The sequence below is a fragment of the Myxine glutinosa genome, chromosome 12 (assembly GCF_964187855.1).
Source record: "Myxine glutinosa chromosome 12, kmMyxGlut1.1, whole genome shotgun sequence".
Classification (NCBI taxonomy): Eukaryota; Metazoa; Chordata; class Myxini; order Myxiniformes; family Myxinidae; genus Myxine; species Myxine glutinosa.
In genome coordinates this window covers 44126558-44151080 of record NC_136272.1, presented here as the reverse complement: position 1 = coordinate 44151080, position 24523 = coordinate 44126558, and the positions used below count along the sequence as shown (strand labels likewise).

Here is a 24523-nt window from a genome sequence, read left to right as displayed (position 1 = left end):
GATATGATTTAACGGAAGTTTATATAAATCGTTTAAAATAAAATAAATCCTTCAATTTCTGATATTTTGCCTTTTCATTTGGGCCTCCCAATTGAAGGCCCGCCCATAGGGCGGGTACCGTTGCTAGTTGTAAAAATTTGTACAAGCTCCTCGATGAACCCCAAAAAAAAGATTTGCACAAGAAACCTTCACTGCAATGCTGTACAAACGGTAACTTGTAATACCACCACTCAAACTGTTATCAGGTAACACCAGAAAGTCTGCAATGAATGGAATAATTAGGAATTGTTATGCATTACTGCATTTCCAATTAAATGGTACTTATAATACTGATATCAATGTTGTCTTCTATTAATGAAAAACACCGGCCAAATGACGAGGACATCAACGGTACTTCAAGAGTGCTACCTGCCGTCACCATATGCTTTCTCCCACACTATCCCCTGCTCACTTGAATACTCCCAATAATAGTCTCTCATCCCTCTCCTTTCTGCCACTCATGCGATCCTTTGCAATGTTCATCTCCCTGTTCCCCTTTGATCCTCTGTTGGTCTGCAAACATGGGGCCCTCTGTTACCTTCCTCCTCGAGCCTAGAATTTAGTACAAAGCATAAAGAAACTTAGCATGTACTTAGCAGAAAGAAACTTAGCAGTGCATTCAGAAAGTATTCAGACCCCTTCACTTTTTTCACATTTTGTTATGTTGCAGCCTTATGCTGAAATCGTTTAAATTCATTTTTTCCCTCATCAATCTACACTCAATACCCCAGAATGACAAAGAGAAAACAGGATTTTAGAAAGTTTTGCAAATTTATTAAAAAGAAAAAACTGAAATATCACATTTACATAAGTATTCATACCCTTTGCTATGACACTTGAAATTTAGCTCAGGTGCCTCCCATTTCTCTTGATCATCTTTGAGATGTTTCTACACCTTGATTGGAGTCCACCTGTCGTAAATTCAATTGATTGGACATGATTTGGAAAGGCACACACCTGTCTATATAAAGGTCTCACAGCTGACAATGCATATCAGAGCAAAAACCAAGCCATGAGGTCGAAGGAACTGCCTGCAGAGCTCAGAGACAGGATTGTGTCGAGGCACAGATCTGGGGAAGCCTACAAAAAAATTTCTCCTGCATTGAAGGTTCCCAAGAGCACAGTGGCCTCCATAATTCTTAAATGGAAGAAGTTTGGAACAACCAGGACTCTTCCTAGAGCTGGCAGCCCGGCCAAACTGAGCAATCGGGGGAGGAGGGCCTTGGTAAGAGAGGTGACCAAGAACCCGATGGTCACTCTGGCTGAGCTCCAGAGATCCTGTGTGGAGATGGGAGAAACTTCCAGAAGGACAACCATCACTGCAACACTCCACCGATCTTGGCTTTATGGCAGAGTGGCCAGACGGAAGCCTCTCCTCAGTGAAAGACACATGAAAGCCCACTTGGAGTTTGCAAAAAAGCACCTAAAGGACTCTTAGACTGTGAGAAACAAGATTCTGTGGGCTTCCATGTGTCTTTCACTGAGGAGAGGCTTCCGTCTGGCCACTCTGCCATAAAGCCAAGATCGGTGGAGTGTTGCAGTGATGGTTGTCCTTCTGGAAGTTTCTCCCATCTCCACACAGGATCTCTGGAGCTCAGCCAGAGTGACCATCGGGTTCTTGGTCACCTCTCTTGCCAAGGCCCTCCTCCCCCGATTGCTCAGTTTGGCCGGGCTGCCAGCTCTAGGAAGAGTCCTGGTTGTTCCAAACTTCTTCCATTTAAGAATTATGGAGGCCACTGTGCTCTTGGGAACCTTCAATGCAGGAGAAATTTTTTTGTAGGCTTCCCCAGATCTGTGCCTCGACACAATCCTGTCTCTGAGCTCTGCAGGCAGTTCCTTCGACCTCATGGCTTGGTTTTTGCTCTGATATGCATTGTCAGCTGTGAGACCTTTATATAGACAGGTGTGTGCCTTTCCAAATCATGTCCAATCAATTGAATTTACGACAGGTGGACTCCAATCAAGGTGTAGAAACATCTCAAAGATGATCAAGAGAAATGGGAGGCACCTGAGCTAAATTTCAAGTGTCATAGCAAAGGGTATGAATACTTATGTAAATGTGATATTTCAGTTTTTTCTTTTTAATAAATTTGCAAAACTTTCTAAAATCCTGTTTTCTCTCTGTCATTATGGGGTATTGAGTGTAGATTGATGAGGGGAAAAAATGAATTTAAACGATTTCAGCATAAGGCTGCAACATAACAAAATGTGAAAAAAGTGAAGGGGTCTGAATACTTTCTGAATGCACTGTACATTAAACACCTGTGCATTCAAATATAATTACCCCCTTAAACATATCTCCACTCCCCAATTACTAGGTACAAAGGAAACACATTTGATACCCACACATACCTACACCAGGCTGACCAGTTTACGTTTTGTATCCCACCAAAAGGCCATCTCTGGATCCAGAACTGAACCACAATCAAATGGGCTTGTTCTCATCACCCACCCAACTCATCCACCTGCTCCACCTGCTTTGGTCATAACCTGTACACAACGTTTTGAAATATCATGCGATATATCGTGTTTGGATCTCTGTCTCTGTTTCTGTTTCTGCGTAGAATCACTTCAAAAATTCTGATATGCGGATCCAGATCTTCACCAAAATCTAATAAATTAGTCCTGGTCACAACCCCTACCTATCCACCAAGTTTTGTCCGAATCCATCCACAACATTTTCGACTAGAGATCGAAGTTGATCACGCACCATTGGAAATCCCCACGCTTCCCACCTAAAGCAAAGTTGAAAGATGGCAAAAAGTTCCACCAGGAATGACCCAACATCAAATTCTGAGTTTTTTTCCCCATATGGACCCCTGTCACTCCAAGTCCCCAACCCCTGGAGCATGGTGAAACCCAAAAACCCGGTGGGTGAAATCCCTTAAAAAGCATTACATATTTCATGCCTCTCCCATGTTGGCTGCATATACTGTACAAAATGCATTCAAAAATGTTTAAAATGTACCGGTAATTGCATTTTTCGGTATTTTAACCTTTTGCCTACGCCCCCAGGGGAGCAGGGCCAAACATGACACTGCTTTTTCACCTTTGTGTCATGTGTTGATCATAACTACCAGGCTTGGTGAATTTCTGCCCAACCATTTAGGAGATCGTCTGGCCGTACATCCGTCTCGCTGACAGCCAATTACAGCCCCCCGGTTTATTTTTTCAAAAAGCATGGGGATAAATATCGTGCTATGTGTGGTTTTTGGACCGATCTCTCACAGTGAAAAATCACTTTCAAAATTATAGCATCTGAATCTTCACCAAAATCAGATCAACTCATCCTTGTCACACACCCAAACTGTCCACCAAATTTCGTCCGAATCCGTACACAACCTTGATATATCCTGCACACAAACAAACAGGGGTGAAAACATAACCTCCATCCACCATTGGTGGGCGGAGGTAATTGGCACCAGGGGAAGAGATAGAGCGTGTAGAAGAGGAGGTGCCAGGATATGGGGCGATAAGAAGCGAGGTGTGCGCAACCCCACAGGTGAGGACTTTGTTCTGGGAGAGCCGAAATGAGTGGCACGATTGCTGGGTGCGGTTGTCACAACCAGGTAATGGGCACACCCAGGAATGTTGTAACTAGGGAGCAAGTGCAGGTAACGCTGGTCTATATGCGAACTTTTCCCAGAAGGGTGTTCGTACCCGAGTGTATGCGGTGCAGGATGAAGCTCGCACACAAGCTGCCTGTGCCAGAGTCCGACCAAAGGCAATTAGTGTAAAAAGCGTGCCCTTCGGTGTGTGCCAAGCCACCGACGTAAGAGGCTGGGGTCCTAGCACCTGTGTGTGAGGGCAAGAGTCCTTATACAGACCACATGCTGTTAGAATATGTTGCATGAAGCTGATTGTGCTTACATTCTGCAAGCAGTTAAAAACAAATCAAGCATATCAATAAAGAGTGATCAGAAGGAGTTCTTTAATTTACAGTTTAGAACCATCGTTTATGATGATAAGTCGAGGCCAAACATTAACGGGAAAATCTGGAACTTGCAAACCAAAGTAGAAAACAGCAATCGTCATATTCTTGTAGTTACTCACACGTTGAACCCGAGTTATCGCGTTAGGTTAGCATCTTCGTTTTGATACAGAGATTTAATTTAGACTAGTAACGATTTGCATCATTGGCTGCAAGAGAGATTGACATTCTATGTCTGTTTTGGTTCAAATCCCAACCAGATGATAAATGCAGTACAGTGCATTACAGTATGTACAGTAAAGTACAGTATATGTTGCACACTTTTTTAAAATAGAGGATGAAAAGGCAGGCCTTGCTGGACACAAGCCGCTGTTCCCAAGCATAAATTCAGTTTCCAAAAAAACAAATTCTGTCTCTCCGAGGCTCTCCTCTGACAGTTCCAAGGGGGTGGGTGGGCCCAAGCAAGCTGCGCCCAGTTGAATGTCTCCATCCCCCTTCCTCAGGCCTTGTGGTTTGTGTTCATCTAGCTAGGCCAAAGCGATCTTTATTTCTGGCTTTTCTAGCAATGTGGATCATGAATATTAGGAGTCTATGCATTGATTAAAACAAGTTCTAAATGTTTGTTACAACCAAGGTCCCTGATTAAGAGCTCCGATTGTATAAATCTTTAAATCATACTAAAATACACAATTTGGTGTCTGTCTGATGAGTTTTGACCACGATACATTCAATCGTTACTCATCCAATCTCAACCAAACTTGGCAGGAGGACTCAGGATCACACAATGAAGGTTTTAGCAAACTCATTTGCTCCCCTCCCTAAGGGGGTTTTCTCCACGAAGGGGGGTTTCCCCACCATTGCAGTCAATGGGGTTGCATATTGAGGTGTATATCAATGTTAAATTAGCTTTATCGTGGTGTTTTTCCAAGGCCATTTCTAATAACAAAACGAACGATAATAGCACAATATTAATGTTATTACAAAACAATATTAAAACCAATAATATCCCACCTCCCCAAGGGGTTCTTCCTCCTTGAAAAAAACGTAGTCAACGTTTATAAATAGCTTATCATGGCGTTTTCGTGGGAGCAATGGCCTCTACCAGAGGTAAAATTATTATAAACCAGAAACACGTATGATTAGCTTTTTAAACAGTCGCCAATACTGTTTATAACACTAAACAAAGAAATTTGGAGGAATTCCGACATCCGTGAGGCAAGTTTTACTTACAGAACTGAGGAAAGATCTACTGTACTCTATATACCCCACAATGGTTGGGTTAATAACATGACCCTTCCTGTCACCAACATGGCGTTTTTCGTGGCGGCCTTTTGAAACTCACTCCTGCTGTTTAACATGAAACTGAAAGGGAGGAAGCCCGGGGTGTGCTAATTTACCAAGCAGCTAGCTAGCGCTTGCCAAGCCAGCCATTCCTTAACGGTTTTGAATGGAGTGCTTGCTCGAATGCTTAAACCACTTGGCGATTTCTCCACAAGAAACTTGGTAAATGAACACACCCAATGTTGTTGGGACCTGACCATAGATCTACTGTAATGTATTTACCCCAAAGAGAAAAGACCCTTTCTGCCGCTCCCGTAGTGAGCGGGTGTACTATACTTAAAACTTTAACACTTACCACTGTACATTGCCTTCAATTGATAAGGGCCGAATTTAAGAAAGGTGTTTAGCAAGCATCTTGCGAACACACGCCTGACCCTTAAACGCTGACAAAAGCATCGTTGTACACGCACAGCAAAACACACGTCTAAACAGCAATTTACAAAGGGAGATTAACATCTGCTTAGTTGTGTGCGTCTAAAACACCAATTAGCCTGTGAAACCTCACCCATATCTCCAACATCCAACTGACTTACATAGAATCAAAGCGCCGCAGACAATTGTTGGAGGGGATTCAGCGCATTGTTACCAATTGTAGGTTGATCCCCATGTCATCTTGAATTAGATTCAGCAGCCAACAAAATGATTCCTTCGAGAGATCCATCCATCCATCCATCCCTCCAATCATCCAACCCTCCTCCTTCCTTCCACTCATCCATCCCTCCTTCCTTCCTTCTTTCCATGCATCCATTCCTCCTTGCCCTCATACATACCTCCTTCCCCTCATCCATCCATCCATCCATCCATCTCTCCAACCATTGATCATGGAAAAGACAATCTGTGAATGTGTACAATGTCTGTATCTGAGCTATGGTTCCCACATGTTTACCACACTGGGTAATCTGGATCGAAGTGACCGATGATGATTATTGTAACATCTATCATGTTACGTTTAGGTTGTATACTACAGGATAAAATTAATTGGTGGCTGTCTACTTTTTATGTATGCAGATCTAGTGACATTTTGCCACTCATTCCATACCCTTAGTTATTCTAAAGTTAACTTAAACTACCAGGAAGTACATGTGAGCACAACTGCAGTTTGAACTATACCATCCACATTGCTTGCTTCAAGACTTTAACCGCACTTTTAACAGGCCCTTGCCAATGTGTAAAAGTTTACTTGTTATTTAAACGCTTGTGCATTAGATAAATACTCTTCGGTGATATGCGATTAACTTTGAACGGGTCATCATCGCACGATTAGCGATTCTACACGTCTAATTCTTAAACGCCTTTCGTAAAGTTGGCCCAAAATGTTTGACTTCCTACCACTCTACAACGTCCGTAAACGACAAAATGCAGAGACTTCTCCAATCCTACCACCATAAAACTGAGAAACACCAGATCCCATGGGGAGCGATCTGCCAATGCAAGATCACATGATGCATCACTCTCGTCGGTCATGTGACCCTCCGTGAGCAGAGCGATGCAACAATTGTTGACTTTAGTTACCCCGCGCACGTGTTGCAATAGATGGGTTAAGCAATTGGATCGCTTTGTCTGTCAGTCTATGATTGAGGAACAACTTAATTCTAACTGAATTATATTCTGAACACTATAACATGAATCGGAACACGAACCAGCAGTTTAGCCGTACTTTGACTCCAACTTGGAAAATTTTGTGGAATCTCGTCCTGAGTGTGCATGTGCACAGCTCAGTAAAGCAATGGCGTCAGTCTGTCTGCCATGTCAATCAAAATTGAAAATCATTCCAAACAGGAAACTTACTGTTTTAGGGATGTCATAAAGGACACAACAGGCAACAAATAACTAAGGTAACTTGTTAAATAAGGTGGTGCAAAAAAAAAAAAGTGCATCAATGACCGTGAACTTCCAATTCAGTGGGTTGCATTTATAATAACGGCGTAGCCTGTAGGGCAATGCTATCTGGAACAGCGTTTGTCTGTTTTTCTGGTGTATGTATGTATGTATGTATGTATGTATGTATGTATGTATGTATGTATGTCCCTCACAAACGTCCACTAATCAGAGATGAGGGGGACAGCATTTATTAACCATTACAGTTGCATATTTTACTAAAAGGAAATATAATAACCTTCTGTGGAATGTTTTGGGGTCCCAGCAGGTGTCGTAAGGTAGGTAAGGAGGTTTCAGAAATTCCTCAATACAATTATGATTTTGAAATGCCATCGACACGGACCTTGCTCCCAAATACGGAAGTGAACAGATGACGATGGTTCGCCAGTTCGATAATATCTCAATACATTCATGACTTAACATTACTAGTACACCCGTTCCGTACAGGAGCGGCAAGAAGGGTCATTGCTCTATGTGGTATATATATTACAGTAGATCTAAGATTGAGCCTCAATAATATTGGGGATGTGTTCATTTACCAAGTTTCTTGCAATGCGTTCGCCATGTGGTTTCATCATTTGACCAAGCAGTCCATTCAAAACCGTCGATAAGGAACGGCTGGCTTGGCAAGTGCTAGCTAGCCGATTGGTAACTGAACACACCTGGGTTTCTTCCCTTTCAGTTTAGTGTTAAATAGCAGTAGCAACTGTTTCAAAAGGTAATCAAACGTTTTTGTGGTTTATAATATTTTTTCTTCTGGTAGAGGTGCTCCCATGAAAACAGCACAATAAGCTGTTCATAAACCTTAACGCGGTGTTTGTTCAAGCACAAAAAACCCCTTGGGGAGACGGGATATTACTAGTATTAATGTTGTTTTGTAATACCACTAATATTATGCCATTACATTTAGTTATGTTTATTAGAAGCAGCCTTGGAAATACACCACGATAAAGCTATCTTAAAATGGATATACACCTCAAACCCATTGGCGGGGAAAACCCCCTTGGCAGAAAAAACCCCCATGGGGAGGCCGGGTAAATGAATTCGATACAACCTTCATTGTGTGACCCTTAGTCCTCCTGTCAAGTTTGTTTGAAATTGGAAAAGTGGCGATGTAATGTATCACAGTCAAAAATCGTCAGACAGACACTCAGACAGACAGACAGGCATCAAATTGCACATTTTAGTGTGACATTTTGATATCTTAATACCTTAGTATGAATTTGTGATTGGAATGATGAATGATGCCGTTTGGAATGAAAATATAGAGATAGAGTTTAAAGCAGAATGAGAAAAATGACGTAAGGGTTTCCATCCGTGACATTCGTGGATTCCCCATTTGCAGTTTCCCATTCACTCGATATAGTAACATTCAGACTGTGTACGTTGTTTGTCCAAGTCCTTCACAAACCTGCTGTCAATGCCTGACGTGCAACTGAAGGTGGCACAGGAATGTGGAATTTATTGCAATTAAAAAAAAAAAAACCTTTACACTATTTGCTAACTGCTCAATGGTATCCCCAACCAGGTCATATTATCCTCTTCAACTAAAGTATCAACTACGCCGTTCTCAGACTATCGGTCTTGATTTCTTTCTACAGCCTTGTAGGATCTTGTACATGAGGATCCAAAAATCCACCTAGTCTTCCCAAAAGATCCAAACCCCACCTCGTCTTCCCAAGAAGATCCAAAACCCACCTTGTCTTCCCAAGAAGATCCAAAACCCACCTTGTCTTCACATGAAGATCCAAAACCCGCCTCGGCTTCACATGAAGATCCAAAACCCGCCTCGGCTTCACATGAAGATCCAAAACCCACCTCGGCTTCACATGAAGATCCAAAACCAGTCTTGTCTTCACATGAAGATCCAAAACCTGCCTCGGCTTCACATGAAGATCCAAAACCAGTCTTGTCTTCACATGAAGATCCAAAACCCGCCTCGTCTTCACATAAAGATCCAAAACCAGCCTTGGCTTCACATGAAGATCCAAAACCCGCCTTGTTTCACATGAAGATCCAAAACCCGCGTTGTCTTCACATGAAGATCCAAAACCAGCCTCGGTTTCACATGAAGATCCAAAACCAGCCTCGGCTTCACATGAAGATCCAAAACCCGCCTTGTTTCACATGAAGATCCAAAACCCACCTTGTCTTCACATGAAGATCCAAAACCCACCTCAGCTTCACATGAAGATCCAAAACCCACCTCGGCTTCACATGAAGATCGAAAACCCGCCTTGTTTCACATGAAGATCCAAAACCCGCTTCGGCTTCACATGAAGATCCAAAACCCGCCTTGTTTCACATGAAGATCCAAAACCCGCGTTGTCTTCACAAGAAGATCCAAAACCCGCCTCAGCTTCACATGAAGATCCAAAACCCGCCTCGTCTTCACATGAAGATCCAAAACCCGCCTCGTCTTCACATGAAGATCCAAAACCAGCCTCGTCTTCACATGAAGATCCAAAACCAGTCTTGTCTTCACATGAAGATCCAAAACCCGCCTTGTTTCACATGAAGATCCAAAACCCGCCTCGTCTTCACATGAAGATCCAAAACCAGTCTTGTCTTCACATGAAGATCCAAAACCCGCCTTGTTTCACATGAAGATCCAAAACCCGCCTCGGCTTCACATGAAGATCCAAAACCCCCGCAAGAATTATCAAGGCAATGAAGACCACCTGTCCTATAATCTATATCCGTCTGCATACTCCTTCACTTTACCATTCCCACCACCCCGACTATTCTCCACCCGAGTTGCTCTAGTCTACACAAACGAATGAGCAGATGTGGTTACCGTACGCTGGATCGTTCCCTCTGAAGTCATTCCTTTTGTTTTCAACAAGCGTTCCTGTGCCCGCTGTGCTGTACCTGTGCCCGCTGTGCTCTACCTGTACACATCGTCCCAACCTCCAATACCTTCGCCTTCGACTGAGCGTCACTCACACCTGATGTTTTCCTTTACACTCACCTTCGGCTTCGTCTCCAATCGCACGATGATCACCACGCTCACCCCCCTTCGTCGGCACTTCATTCCACTGCAGCTGCGCCGAGGAGAGCGAAACCACGAACCGCCGCTTCTTTACCTGGAGGAATGAGGTGAGCAAGTTACTCCCCATAGTTTGGTATTTTCCCCTTGTATTAGTAAACGCTACACGCCATCGTGACGAGCGCTCCAACCAGGAAATCCTTATTTGGTCATGTCGATGTCGGACAGAGGATTGACTCGAGCGTGTCGTTCGGCCCCGCCTACCCATCCAATCAGAGAACAGGAAGGTTAAAGATCACGTGTGTTGTTGTTTTGTGAAGTGTCAGTAGTGAAGTACACGGGTATTAGTGTGGTATGAAGTGTAATCCTGTAGGATTTGTGTGCTAAAATTGATTTTTTAGCATTTTCAGTTTGATTTGGAATCTTGATGTTGAAAAATGATGGGGTCCAAATTTTCCTGTCCCTAGATGTCATTCTGGAGCCCCCCTGTCTTCTGGGAGGCCACCCCCCATCCGGGACTGAACTCATGTCTATCTCCACTGATTATAATCATAATTATGAACCAATTTTAGGAATGTTGTATTATTTTGAGGAACTTTTGGAACATGCTAATGTTGTCCCAAAGTGAACACTACCAGCTTTCTGGAGACGTTTCTGTGAGGACAAGAGAAAATGCTCTGGAGATGCGTCACTCCATTGAAATACATTGCGAAGGCAATCCATTCATGTTGATGTCTCCATTGAAAAGCCTGGTTTCATCAGCTCAAGTACCACAAGATGCAAAGCACGATATTCTAAACTTTGCTGAGAAGGGTCAGGAGCGGTTTGAGCAGTTCCTTCACGACAGATTGCTGCCAACATCAACGGGTTGAGTTTGGGACCCAATGAAGAAGCTCAAATTGAAGACCTTCTCGAACTGCATGGAGAAAACAAAATTCCATGTGGGTGAAAAGGTTATCAAACTGCGTGAAGAGCGCAAACTGTTTGGCAGATTTCTCATCATCCAGGGAAGCCGTCCTGAGCTGGTACCAAAACTAGAGGAAACAATAGGAGAGTATGAGATGTCACTAGTGCCGCGTTCCCTTTGCGCTCTTGATGGTTCTCTCTATATCCCAATGGACAAAGCCAGTCTGATGCACGCTCTTGATGGTCCTCTCTATATCCCAATGGACAAAGCCAGTCTGATGCACGCTCTTGATGGTCCTCTCTATATCCCAATGGACAAAGCCAGTCTGATGCACGCTGTTGAAGAAACCAAGGCCCAACTGTCTCAATCTGTCCCTGTTCTTGAAAAAGCATCTGAGGGTTCTCCACCCCGTGTTCTTATTGTTGACACAATGGCTGTGCTGCAGGGCATGAAGAAAACACCGACCATGCGCAAGCTTTCTGATCTTCAACAGGCATTCATCAAGCACATTGAGATGATGATGGTTGGCTACGATGAGGGCAGAGTGGTATTTGACCGTTACCTGGAACAGTCTTTGAAGAACAAGGCACACCAGAAGAGAGCAGTAACGTCCACTGAATTTGAAATTCACCCAGAAATGAAGCTCACCGTGTCTCTCGAAGAGATTCTATCTTCCTCAAAGACCAAAAGTATTCTGACAACTCGCCCAGGGTTTGCTTGAAAACTTTGCCGATAATAGGGCCTTCATGCCCGTTGTTGTGTACAGCAACAAGATAAAGGGCTACGACTTTGAAGATGAACATTCACACGAAGAGGCCGATACGCTTATTCCTCACCAAGTCCTGTCACCTGTAGCCGAGAATGCTTGGCGGGAGATATGTGTTTGGTCACCAGACACTGACGTTCTCGCGCTTCTTTTTGATCTGGTCTCTCATGGTCGACTTGGAGCTCTGACTCGCCTCACGTTATTGACCGGTAAGGGCACAAAATTCAGAGTAATTGATGTGGTAGAGCGAGTGTAAGTAATTGGACGTCACAAATGCCAAGGACTCATTGGACTCCACAATTTCACCGGCGCTGACTGGGGTGGGAAATTTGTGGGTATTTCCAAGAAGACCTGGGTTGGTGCCTACATGACGCTTGAAGATGATGACCCAGCAGTCAACTGCTTCATGGTGCTTGGTGAAGGTCCTATTCCGAGTGTCCTGGTCAATGGCGAATTGCCACCACAGGTCAAGGGTTTGGAGCAGTTCGTCTGCTGCGTGTACTGCTCGGCAGGTCCCACAACCCCATCAGATCTAAGATGGGAAATGTTTGGTTCCAAGAACTTGGAGGGAGAGATGTTACCTCCGACTCGTGCTGCCTTACTACCACATATCACACGTGCAAATTACATTGCCATGCATGATAGGTCAAACACTACCAACTGTCCGGCTCTTCCTCCCATTGAAGAAAATTGTTGGAATGTTAAGGAAGGTGTTTATGTTCCAGGGAGGTGTCTCGCCCTGCCCGCCCCTGGAGCTGTGATTGAACTGACGAAATGTGCATGTAAATCAAGGTGTAAAGGAAGGTGCAGCTGCTTCAATAACAGACTTCCCTGTACTTCTCTCTGTAAGTGCTATGGCCGTGATTGTGGAAACGTAATTAAGGATGATACCCACGAGGATGACGATGAGGATGATGAATAAATCAGCAAATGCGAATTGCCACCAATAAACATACGATCATAAAACAGCTGTTCACCACCATCTCTTATCCTCCCCCATCCAAAACCTTGATCTTTTCTACCCCCGCTAATTTCGGTCCCCTTGTGTTTTATACCTCTCCCCCCCCCCCCCTCCCCCTCCCACGCCTCCTGCCCCCAAGCCCTCTCCCTCCCACACTTCTCCCTGCTCTCAAATGTTGTGGTTGTGTGCTTCCCCTTCTCTCCCCATCTTGTCTTCCACTCCCTCTTTTTGTATATTTTGTTTGTCTGGTTTGTTTTGTTTGTTTGTTTGTGAAATAAATGTTAGCTCTTTCACGAGCCTCGATTCAGTATACAAAAAACAGTTTAATGTGATTATGATTGATGTGGATAAGGATAAGGATGATAAATAATTACGTTCTTGGTTTGGATTTTTATTTTTAATATTACGATGTACTTGTGTAAATTAAAACATTCTGAGTTTATAAAAAAGGACAAACTGAAGGTACATTGCCAATTTTTACAACAATTCTTGTAAACGTAAGTTTTTCATTCCTCGTTCGTTTTGCATTGTGAAACAAACCCAATAATAAAGGTGTACATTGGGATTGGTATTTTCAGTTTTTATTTCATATTTAGTCTTGTGCAAAAATCGCTGGATCATCTCATCAGACGGTTCAGTTTAAGTCGGGTCTCTTGATGATACATTGTGTAGATCGCTCAGGATGTGTCATTTATTGACTCATCTTCATTTAAAAAAAATAATCCCATAAACAATTCATAATGTCGGACACGTTAATTTCTTATTTACCCAAGATAAGCGCAGGGTTATTACAGGGCAGGGGTCCATTGACGGAACACCCCCCCCCCCTCCCCACTCCTCCCCGATCTTGCCCATGACAGGGGGTCAATGAATGTATATGTCACTTTAGAAGTGTCAAAAATGGATTCAGCATCATCAAAAAACGACTCTAATATTATGTTAAAGCGCGGCGTTACGCGCGCTGCTTGTGAGCAAGGAGGAAGCGGACAAGCGGTAACATATAAACGTCTTTATTGTAAGACTACACTGTAACACTGAACTCCTCCGGGCACCGGGCTGGTCGCCCGGTGTATATCATGAGGCCACGCCTACCCCTCGGGCGTGGCCACCGCCCACTTGGTGCGTGGAATGATGTCACCACGCCAGTGGGCTTTTGTGTCCGCCACACGCGCCCCCCCAGAATTCCCGCGCACCTGGAGGGCCAGTTTGTGGGGCAGTCGAATGACCCGGCCGAAGCGCCCCCTGGCGATCGGCGGCGTCCGGGGTGCAGGGATACCAGGTGGGATGCCCCTGGCTGCCCCTGGGATGGGTGCAGGACCGGGGGGCGCCGTGGCGGCGGGGCTGGGCGGTGCCGGGGGTCTGCCCGCAGGAGGGCGGCCCCGACGTGGGGGTCGGGCCACTGGCGGTGGATGGTCCACATCGAGGTGGGCCGGCTTGAGGCGGTCTACCGAAACGCGGTCAGGAGTACCGCCGATGTCCAGGGTGAAGTGCTTCGCCCCGGTCTCCAGCACGCGGAAAGGCCCGTCGTACGGGGGCCACAGTGGTGTCCGATGGGCATCGTGGCGGACGAAGACGTACTCCGCCGTGCGAAGCTCCGGGGCGACGTGCGTCGGTGGGTGCCCGTGGCATGCCGTTGGCACCGGGGCGAACCTCTGGGCGGTCTCTTGCAGAGCGGAGCGCTGCTGTGCCGCGGACCATGGTGCCGTGGAGTCGGGGAGGAACTCGCCCGGCACCCGCAGCGGTTGCCCGAAGACCAACTCCGCCGCGGATGCGCGCAGGTCCTCCTTGGGCGCCGTCCGGAGGCCCAGCAGGACCCAGGGGAGCCTGTCGACCCAGCCGCCGTCGCGGAGGGTGGCCCGGAGCGCGGCCTTCAATGAGCGGTGAAATCGCTCACACAGGCCGTTAGCCTGGGGGTGGTAGGCCGTGGTTCGGTGCAGCCGGACCCCGAGCCCCTGCGCAACCGCCCCCCAGAGCTCCGAGGTGAACTGGGGGCCGCGGTCGGATGAGATGTCTGAGGGGGCGCCGAACCGGGCGACCCAGGTGGCGATGAAAGCCTGCGCGACATCGGCCGCCGTTGTCGACGCCAAGGGCACGGCCTCCGGCCACCGGGTGGTGCGGTCCACCATGGTGAGGACGTGGGTGAAACCCCGCGAGGGGGGCAGAGGTCCCACCAGGTCCACGTGGACGTGGTCAAACCGGCGTTCCGGCACCGTGAACGGGGCCAACGGGGCCTGGGTGTGCCGGTGCACCTTGGCGCGCTGGCACGCGAGGCATGTCCTGGCCCAGCCGCGGACGGCCTTCCGGAGGCCATGCCAGACGAACTTGTCGGCGATCAGCCTTTGGGAGGCCCTCGCGCCCGGGTGGGACAGGCCGTGGATGGCGTCAAACACCTGGCGCTGCCAGCCCGCGGGCACAATGGGGCGAGGACGCCCGAGGGAGACGTCGCACAAGAGGGCCGCGCCCGCGCCGTCGAACGGCACCTCGGTGACGCGGAGGCCCGTGACGGCGGTCCGCAAGGCCTGGACGTCGGGGTCAGCGGCCTGGTCCGCTGCCATCCGGGCATAGTCGATGCCGAGGTGGACTGCGTGGGCGACGGCCCGGGAAAGGCAATCCGCAACCAGGTTGTCCTTCCCCGTGACGTGCTGGATGTCCGTCGTGTACTCGGACACGGCCGAGAGGTGACGCTGCTGCCGGGCCGACCACGGCTCGGTGACCTTGCCCATCGCGAAGATCAGCGGCTTGTGGTCGACGAAGGCAGTGAACGCCCGGCCCTCGAGCAGATGGCGGAAGTGCCTGACCGCCAAGTGAAGTCCGAGCAACTCGCGGTCGAAGGTACTGTAACGGCGTTCGGGCGGGCGAAGCTGCCGGCTAAAGAACGCCAGCGGTTGCCAAGCTCCACGCACCCATTGCTCGTGCACCGCGCCCACCGCGTAGTCCGAGGCATCGGTGGTGAGGGCGATCGGTGCATCGGGCGCCGGGTGCGCGAGCATGGTGGCGTTAGCCAAGGCGAGCTTCGCGCCCGTGAACGCCGTGTCCATCTGCTCGGTCCAGGTAACGTCGCCTTTGCCCGGCTTACCTCGGAGAGCTTCGTGCAGGGGGCGCAGGAGCTGGGCGATACGGGGCAGGAACCGATGGTAAAAGTTCACCATGCCCAGGAACTCCTGCAGCCCTCTGATCGTGCGGGGGCGCGGAAACCCCTTCACCGCCTCCACCTTGGCCGGCAGGGGGACGGCTCCGTGCCTGGTGACACGGTGCCCCAGAAAATCGATTGTGGCGGCGCCGAACCGGCACTTTGCGGGGTTCACAATCAGGCCATGCTGGCCCAGGCGTTCGAAGAGCGTGCGGAGGTGGCGTAGGTGCTCTTCGCGGGACGCGCTGGCGACGAGGATATCGTCCAGGTAGACGTAGACAAAATCCAAGTCGCGCAGGACGCTGTCCATCAGTCGCTGGAACGCCTGAGCCGCATTCTTCAGACCGAAGGGCATGCGCAGGAACTCGAAGAGTCCGAATGGCGTGATGACCGCCGTCTTCGGGACGTCCTCCGGCCTGACGGGGACCTGATGGTAGCCGCGTATGAGGTCCACCTTCGAGAAGAAGGACCTGCCCGCCAAACGGGCGGAAAAGTCCTGAATGTGGGGGACGGGGTAGCGGTCGGGAGTCGTGGCGTCATTGAGACGGCGATAGTCCCCGCACGGTCGCCATCCCCCGCCGGGCTTCGGCACGATGTGCAGCGGCGACGCCCAAGCGCTCTCTGAGCGCCGAACGATGCCGAGTCGCTCCAGGGTAGCGAACTCCGCTTTTGCCACCGCCAGCTTCGTCGGCTCGAGGCGGCGTGCCCGGGCGTAGACCGGTGGCCCGACGGTGGGGATGTGATGGGCCACCCCGTGCTTGACGGCCCCCGCCGAGAAGGTGGGCCGCGTGAGGGCCGGGAAGCCGGCGAGGAGGCGGGTGAATGCGTCCGCTGCCGGAAGCGTACAGACCAACGTGGCCGGAACCGAATCGTTCGGCAAGCCGCTTGGCAAGCCGCTCGTTGAGCTGGGCAACGCACATGCGAGCGAGCTGAACGTCTCGGCCTGGACAAGCCGTCTGCGCTTGACGTCGACCAGGAGCCCATTAGCGCACAGGAAGTCCGCGCCAAGCAGTGCCATGGGCACGTCGGCGGTGACGAACGTCCATCGGAAAACCTGCCCTCCAAACCGCAGAGAGAGGCAGCGTTTTCCGTACGTACGGATGGGCGTCCCGTTCGCGGCAAGCAGCGCGGGGCCCCCACCCGCGGCGTGCTTGTCTGACGTGCCGGCGGGAATGACACTCACCTGTGCTCCCGTGTCGCACAGGTAACGGCGCCCGGTGAAGGTGTCCGTTATGAACAGCAGGCTGCTCGAACGGCCGGCGCTCATCGCCACAATTGAGCGCCGGCCCGGGCGTTTTCCGACCCGTTGAAGGAGCACGGCGGATGACACCGCCGAGCTTCGTGGCCGAACTTGGCGTGGAACCAGCACCAGGTGGTGGAGCTGGAGGAGCGCGGCTGGCTCCGCCAGGCCGGTGGAGTCGACGGGTTTCCCCGCGGTGGCGGTTTTCGCCGCGGCGGTGGGCGGGGCGTGGCGGCGTTCACGAGGTGCGTATCAGCATGCTGCTGAACCACAGCGTGCTGTAGAAGATGATGCTGTGGAACATCAGCGTGCTGTAGAAGATGATGCTGTGGAACATCAGCGTGCTGTAGAAGATGATGCTGTGGAACATCAGCGTGCTGTAGAAGATGATGCTGTGGAACATCAGCGTCGAAGGCCGTGACGGCCACGCCAACGCTCGCCCGCGTGTCCGAAGCGGCGAAGTACTTGTCCGCCTCGGCCGCCAATGCTCGGGGTTCCGTTAGCCCGGTCCCGGCCAACGCGAGGCGAACCTGCGCTGGAAGTTGGCGACGGAAAAGCGCCCGGAATAGCGAACCGGGGGCTTCGTCGCCCAACAGTGACAGCATATGGTCCATTCGGACCGACGGGCGCGTCTCACCGAGCTCGGGGAGATCCAGGAGGCGATCGGCCCGTGCGTCGTCCGTGAGGCCGAACGTGGCTAGGAGTAGCCGCTTGAGTGCCTCGTACTTGTGGCCGTCCGGTGGGTGGCGAAGGACGGACACAACTCGAGCGGCCGTGCCGGGCCCGAGGGAGGCGACGACATGGCAGTAGCGCAGGTCGTCGTTGGTGAGGCACCGAAGCTGAAATTGGGCTTCGGCTTGAACGAACCAGACTTCGGCCTGGGCCTCCCAAAATTCGGGAAGTTTAATCGCCATTGCCTTGTCGTTGGCCATTGCAATGGCGTCGTGTTCGGAAGGATCGCTACGGCAGATCCAACGTCGAGGGTCACCAGTAAAGCGCGGCGTTACGCGCGCTGCTTGTGAGCAAGGAGGAAGCGGACAAGCGGTAACATATAAACGTCTTTATTGTAAGACTACACTGTAACACTGAACTCCTCCGGGCTGGTCGCCCGGTGTATATCATGAGGCCACGCCTACCCCTCGGGCGTGGCCACCGCCCACTTGGTGCGTGGAATGATGTCACCACGCCAGTGGGCTTTTGTGTCCGCCACAATGTAAGTAGGTTAATTTTAAGTGGAGCTAGTCCCGGGGGGGGGGGGGTCATAGGGCAGACTGGGCCCCCCAGAATGGATGCCCCAGCCCACGAAAATTTTAACCCCATCATTTCCCTATAGTTTGACGCCAATTCAATACAGAAAAGCAAAAAAATCAATTTTAGCACGAAAATCCTACGGGAGCTACTTCTGAGAACACTTCATACCATACTATATGGTGTTGGTGCCTCGTGGATGTGTCAGGACCAGTTCAATTCGGCTATAGTATAGGACAGGTGGGAAGACGCGGTGACGTCATGACGCTTGCATTGGCACAGCTCGGTTTTTGTTTTTTTACCACGTGAAGAAACTATTATTTATACAGTACAAGCAGAGTACCCACCCTCGTAGGGTAGAGTTTAATACCTGCTGAAAAAGTATAACCTGTGTTTTGCAAGAAGACTATAAATGTCTGTGTGGTGTGCGTTTTTAAAAGTCACCTCCAAAGACGCACACCACGCAAACATCTATACTGTAGCGGTTACCGCTGGATGCACACAATCGCCTTGCACCGGCCAGAACACGGCCAGACGCGCCTCTCTCGGGCATGCCCGGACTCACTGTTCCCGGGCACGCCCGAACCTCCCGGGCACGCCCGCTCTCGCCTTTCCAGGACTCGCCCAGAGCGTCCGGGCATGCCCGCTATCGCCTTTTCAGGGCTCGCCCAGAGCGTCCGGGCATGCCCGCTATCGCCTTTCCAGGGCTCGTCCAGAGCGCCCGGGCACGCCCAGCCTCGACTTGCCAGGCCGCAGCCAAACACGCCCGGGCAGGTCCAGACTCGCCTTTCCAAGGCTCGCCCTTGACACCCGGGCATGCCTGGTATAGCTTTTGCCGGGCAAACTTCCCGACATAAATGTGTATATATATTGCTGCCCGATAAACGGGCTTGTCAGAATACCTGAGCTGTTTTGTTTCAATAAAGCAACTCGGACGAATTCCGTCTTTGGTCGCGTCAATTCTTTCGACTCGCGTTGGAGCGCAGTTCCTTCATTGGTGACCTACCGACATGGATACGGCAGTGACGCTTAAACTGCCTACCTTCTGGGAGGCTCACGCGGCTGTTTGGTTCGCTCAGGCGGACTCTCAGTTCGCCCTGCGAGGCATCACCGCGGACGACACCCGCTTCCACCATGTTGTGGCGGCGCTCGGTTCCGCCACCGCGGCCCGTGCCTTGAGCCTCCTCGAGCACCCGCCGGCTGCTGACAAATACGACGCGCTGAAGACACTCCTCCTCGATGCTTTCGCCCTCTCACCGGCAGCACGCGCACGGCGCCTGCTCGCTCTGCCCGAGCTCGGGCGACACGCGCCCGTCCGAGCGCATGGACTATATGCTCTCGTTGCTCGGTGAGCACTCTCCGGATTTTCTGTTCCGCGAGCTGTTCCTTCGCCAGCTGCCTCACCCGGTACGCCTCGCCCTGGCTGGCACGTTGATCACGGATTCCCGCGCCCTCGCCAGGGAAGCCGATAAGATCTCCTCGGCGGGCCAGCACATCGGCGCGGTTACCTGGAGCCCGCCGCCGTCTGAGGCGACGCCCACGACACCCGAGCGCCCTGCGCGGTTGGAGGCCGAACTGCCGGTGCAACTGGCGGCCGACACGCCGCACCGCCCGCTTCCGACACGACGGCCGGGGCCTCCACCTGACCGGGCGTGGTGTTATTACCACGCCAGGTTCGGACACAAGGCTCGGACGTGCCGGCCCCCGTGCACTTTCGGCAGGTCGGGAAACGGCCGGGCCGGCATTCATTCCCAGCCATGAGCGCCGGCCACTCGGGCAACTTGCTGTTTATTCGGGACAAAGCGTCTGGGCGGCGTTTCCTGTGTGACACCGGCGCCCAACTGAGCATCATACCCGCCTCCGAGCAGGACAGGCGGGATGCCGTTTGCGGCCCCTCTTTGGTCGCTGCTAATGGCTCGGCCATACGCACTTTCGGCCCACGCGTCGTCACCCTCTGCTTCGGCAGCCAGCGTTTTCAATGGACTTTTGTGACCGCCTGCGTCCCCATGGCTTTGCTGGGCGCCGACTTCCTCTGCGCGCACGGGCTGCTGGTCAACATCAAACGTCGTCGCCTTGTCAACGCCGAGACCTTCAGCTCCCTGACGTGCACGATGAGCAGCTCCGCGCCGACCGAACTGGCATGCGCCCTCCCGGCAGCGAACGAGTTCGCTCGCCTGCTCGCGGAATTCCCGGCCCTCACGCGGCCGACGTTTTCGGCCGTCGCGGTGCGGCACGGGATCGAGCACCACATACCCAATACGGGCCCGCCGGTCTACGCCAGGGCCCGTCGCCTCGACCCGGCCAAGCTCGCCGTGGCGAAGGCCGAGTTCGACGCGTTGGAGCACCTCGGCATCGTGCGGCGCTCCGATAGCGCGTGGGCCTCGCCACTGCACATCGTGCCAAAGCCGGGGGGTGGATGGCGCCCGTGTGGCGACTACCGCCGTCTCAACGACGCTACCACCCCCGACAGGTACCCGATCCCGCATATTCAGGACTTTTCCGCCCGTTTGGCGGGACGGGTCATCTTTTCGAAAATTGACCTGATACGGGGCTACCACCAGGTACCTGTCCGGGCGGCCGACGTCCCGAAGACGGCCGTCATCACGCCGTTCGGCCTGTTCGAATTTTTGCGGATGCCGTTTGGCCTCAAGAACGCAGCCCAGGCGTTCCAGCGCTTGATGGATGACATGCTGCGTGACCTGCCGTTTCTTTTCGTCTATCTGGACGATATCCTCGTCGCCAGCACGTCCCGCGCCGAGCACCTCCTCCACCTCCGAACACTGTTCGGTCGCCTCAGCGAGCACGGCTTAATTGTCAACCCGGTCAAATGCCACTTCGGCGCGACGACCGTTGACTTTTTGGGCCACCGCATCACCAAGACCGGGGCCGTGCCGCTGCCGACCAAGGTCGAGGCCATCACCACGTTCCCGCGTCCCCGTTCCATCAAGGCCCTCCAAGAGTTCCTCGGCATGGTGAATTTTTATCACCGATTCGTGCCCCGCGCTGCTCAGCTCATGCGGCCCCTTTACGAGGCCCTCCGGGGCAAGCCGGCCAAGCATGACATTGTTTGGTCCGCGGCCATGGACGCGGCCTTCGCCAGCGCCAAACGGGCCCTCGCCGACGCAACGCTGCTGGCTCACTCGGTGCTCAACGCGCCCATCGCCCTCACTACGGACGCCTCCAACTATGCGGTGGGCTCCGTCCATGAGCAATGGGTGGACGGGGTTTGGCAGCCACTCGCTTTTTTCAGCCGGCAACTCCGGCCGAACGAGTTAAACTACAGCACGTTCGACCGCGAGCTGCTCGGGCTATTCCTGGCCGTTCGCCATTTCCGACACCTCCTGGAGGGCCGCCCATTCACGGCTTTCGTCGACCACAAGCCGTTGGTCTACGCAATGGCTAAGGTCACGGAGCCGTGGTCGGCCCGCCAGCAGCGCCACCTCTCTGCCGTGTCGGAGTTCACCACAGACATCCGGCACGTCGCCGGCAAAGACAACGCCGTGGCCGACTGTCTTTCTCGGGCCAGCGCGAACGCGGTCCACCTCGGCGTGGACTTCGCGCTCATGGCGGCAGACCAGACCACCGACGCCTCGGTGCAGGCACTCCGTGCGGCGGACACGGGCCTCCGCCTGGCCGACATTCCCTTCGCGGGCACCGTCCTGCTCTGCGACGTCTCCCAGGGCCAGCCTCGCCCCATCGTGCCCGTTTCCTGGCAGCGCCGCATCTTCGCCTCCATCCACGGCCTTTCTCACCCGGGCCGGAAAGCTTCTCAGAAGCTGGTGTCGGCGCGTTTCGTCTGGCACGGCCTTCGACGAAACATCCGCGACTGGGCCAACGCCTGCACGGCCTGCCAGCGGGTCAAGGTCCACCGCCACACCCAGGCCCCGCTGGCACCTTTCGCCGTGCCTGAACGGCGTTTCGACCACGTCCACGTGGACCTGGTGGGTCCCCTGCCCCCCTCGCGGGGGTTCACCCACCTGCTCACCATGGTGGACAGGACCACCAGGTGGCCGGAGGCCGTGCCCCTCGCCTCCACCACCACCGCCGACGTGGCACAGGCGTTCATCGCCACCTGGGTCGCGCGCTTCGGCGCACCAGCGGACATCTCGTCCGACCACGGCCCACAGTTCACGTCTGAGCTTTGGGGCGCGGTCGCCCGTTCGTTGGGGGTCACGCTGCACCGCACCACGGCCTACCACCCCCAAGCCAACGGGTTGTGCGAGCGGTTTCACCGCTCCATGAAGGCCGCACTCATGGCCGGCCTTCAGGACGACGGTTGGGCCGACCGGCTGCCGTGGGTCCTTTTGGGCCTTCGCACGGCCCCCAAGGAAGACCTCCAGGCGTCCGCCGCCGAGCTCGTCTACGGCCAGCCGCTCCGCGTCCCGGGCGAATTCATGCCCGACGCTACCAGTCCCTGGTCCGCCGCTCGCCAGCGCTCGGACCTCCAGGAGGCCGCCCGACGATTTGCCCCCGTGCCGACGTCCCGCCACGGTGGCCCCCAGTCCTACGTCCCCCCGGCGCTTCGCACAGCGGAGTACGTCTTTGTGCGTCATGACGCGCACCGGGGGCCACTCCGGCCGCCGTACGACGGGCCCTTCCGGGTCCTGCGACGGGGCGACAAGTCTTTCATCGTCGACTTCGGCGGCCGGCCGGACCGGATTTCTGTGGACCGCCTCAAACCGACGCACATGGACGTCGACCGACCACCACGGTTGGCCCTTCCTCCGCGGCGAGGCCGCCCCCCGTCCACAGTTCCCCCCGCTCGACCACCCACCACCACGTCGGACCCCTCCCCACGACCCTCCAGGGGTCGCTTTGGCCGGGTCATCCGGACCCCCCTTAAATTGACCCTGCCGGTGCAGGTCGATTCTGGAGGGGCGTGTGTAGCGGTTACCGCTGGATGCACACAATCGCCTTGCACCGGCCAGAACACGGCCAGATGCGCCTCTCCCGGGCATGCCCGGACTTACTGTTCCCGGGCACGCCCGAACCTCCCGGGCACGCCCGGTCTCGTCTTTCCCGGGCTCGCCCAGAGCGTCCGGGCATGCCCGCTATCGCCTTTTCAGGGCTCGCCCAGAGCGTCCGGGCATGCCCGCTATCGCCTTTCCAGGGCTCGTCCAGAGCGCCCGGGCACGCCCAGCCTCGACTTGCCAGGCCGCAGCCAAACACGCCCGGGCAGGTCCAGACTCGCCTTTCCAAGGCTCGCCCTTGACACCCGGGCATGCCCGGTATAGCTTTTGCCGGGCAAACTTCCCGACATAAATGTGTATATATATTGCTGCCCGATAAACGGGCTTGTCAGAATACCTGAGCTGTTTTGTTTCAATAAAGCAACTCGGACGAATTCCGTCTTTGGTCGCGTCAATTCTTTCGACTCGCGTTGGAGCGCAGTTCCTTCAATACAATAATAAATGTAAAGAATCATGTGAAAATGTAAAGCCTGTTCGCGTCCAATTCCTATTCAGACGTCTTCTTCTTCCTTATGCTCAAAATAACGAAAACGGTTCAAACAAAATGGAAAATGAAAATTGATTTTACGCAACCTTTACCTTTGAGCTTTAGATCTCAAAAAAAGCATCAGCTTCGAGCTTTTGATTGGTAAACCAATATGAAAATTCTTAAAATTTCAGGTCAATTGGACAAAAATTGACGATTTTGTGTGACTCTGACCTTTGACTTTTTGACCATTGACCAAATTATTAATTTGCCTTCTCCATATTCTCATAATAAAGCTTCATAGAAAATTTGATGATAAAACTCAAATGGTCAGTTACGGCCTGGACACACACACACACACACACACACACACACACACACACACACACACACACACACACACACACACACACACACACACACACACACACACACACACACACACACGGCATTTTAAGGCCATTTTCCCTGCTAGAGCGAGGGTTAGCCTTGCGGTCCCCATGGCAATCTTCTCCATTTTGCCCTATTTTCTGCATCTCTCCTTGTTAACCCCCTTGCCCGCATGTCTTCTTCCACCATCTTTAGCCAAGTCTTTCTCGGTCTTCCCCCTCCTCTACTTCCTTCTACATTCATTTCCATCACTCTTTTCAACCAGTC

At 52.3% G+C, this 24523-nt stretch overlaps 1 protein-coding gene across 4 annotated transcripts in view; it reads right to left on the bottom strand.

The window, feature by feature from the left end:
* Window positions 1–10391, bottom strand: part of CERK (ceramide kinase) — a 29836-nt gene extending 19445 nt beyond the window's left edge. Inside the window, exon 1 of one of the 4 annotated variants that reach the window (XM_068132622.2) lies at window positions 10161–10391. In XM_068132622.2, coding sequence (XP_067988723.2) covers window positions 10161–10308 — 148 coding nt within the window. In that variant the 5' untranslated portion in view covers window positions 10309–10391. Of the gene's footprint in view, window positions 1–9991; window positions 10123–10160 lie in introns of those variants that run through there. The other 3 variants (XM_068132620.2, XM_078766323.1, XM_078766324.1) reach the window with 3 other exon arrangements.
* Between the last annotated feature and the right edge of the window lie 14132 nt (window positions 10392–24523).